Below are 450 nucleotides of genomic sequence, written 5' to 3'. Positions count from 1 at the left end.
CACAGCTGCTTTTGCAGCCCGCTCAAGATACGCATGCTGCATTTGACCACCAACATGGAAACTCAAGCTGACACACTTTTGTCCCTGAAGCTCGACGTCGACACTTCAGAGTAGTTGTTGTACTTCTGCAAACGACAAACTTGATATTCCTTCCCTGTCTGGAGAGAAGAGCTACAAGTTTTGCTCACGGGCGGCTGTAACGTTTCATCATGGATCGCATCAGCCTCGGCTGTCAGGTACGTGCTTGGTAACGGAGCCACAGTCTTGTTAATGTGGCTGCAACAATGGAGGGAAGGGCAGCGGAAATAATGGGAACACAAATCCGTGGAAATATTTATACTGGTCGGACGGAGCCCATCTGTTCCTGTGTGTGTGTGTGTGTGTGTGTGTGTGGTATTTACGCATGCGAAGTTGTGTGTGGTATTTACGCATGCGAAGTTGTGTGTGGTA

At 48.9% G+C, this 450-nt stretch overlaps 1 protein-coding gene across 3 annotated transcripts in view; it reads left to right on the top strand.

The window, feature by feature from the left end:
* The window catches only part of LOC116387061 (uncharacterized), a 36,065-nt gene continuing 35,615 nt past the window's right edge, over window positions 1-450 (top strand). For all 3 annotated transcript variants that reach the window (XM_031853816.1, XM_031853814.1, XM_031853817.1), the window contains exon 1: window positions 1-236. In XM_031853816.1, the coding sequence (XP_031709676.1) occupies window positions 210-236 (27 nt within the window). In that variant the 5' untranslated portion in view covers window positions 1-209. The remainder of the gene's footprint in view (window positions 237-450) is intronic.

The sequence above is a fragment of the Anarrhichthys ocellatus genome, unplaced genomic scaffold, assembly GCF_004355925.1.
Source record: "Anarrhichthys ocellatus isolate YVR2014 unplaced genomic scaffold, GSC_Weel_1.0 scaffold14, whole genome shotgun sequence".
NCBI lineage: Eukaryota > Metazoa > Chordata > Actinopteri > Perciformes > Anarhichadidae > Anarrhichthys > Anarrhichthys ocellatus.
The sequence above is the reverse complement of the archived record's forward strand: the minus strand, read 5'-3'. Positions and strand labels throughout refer to the sequence as shown.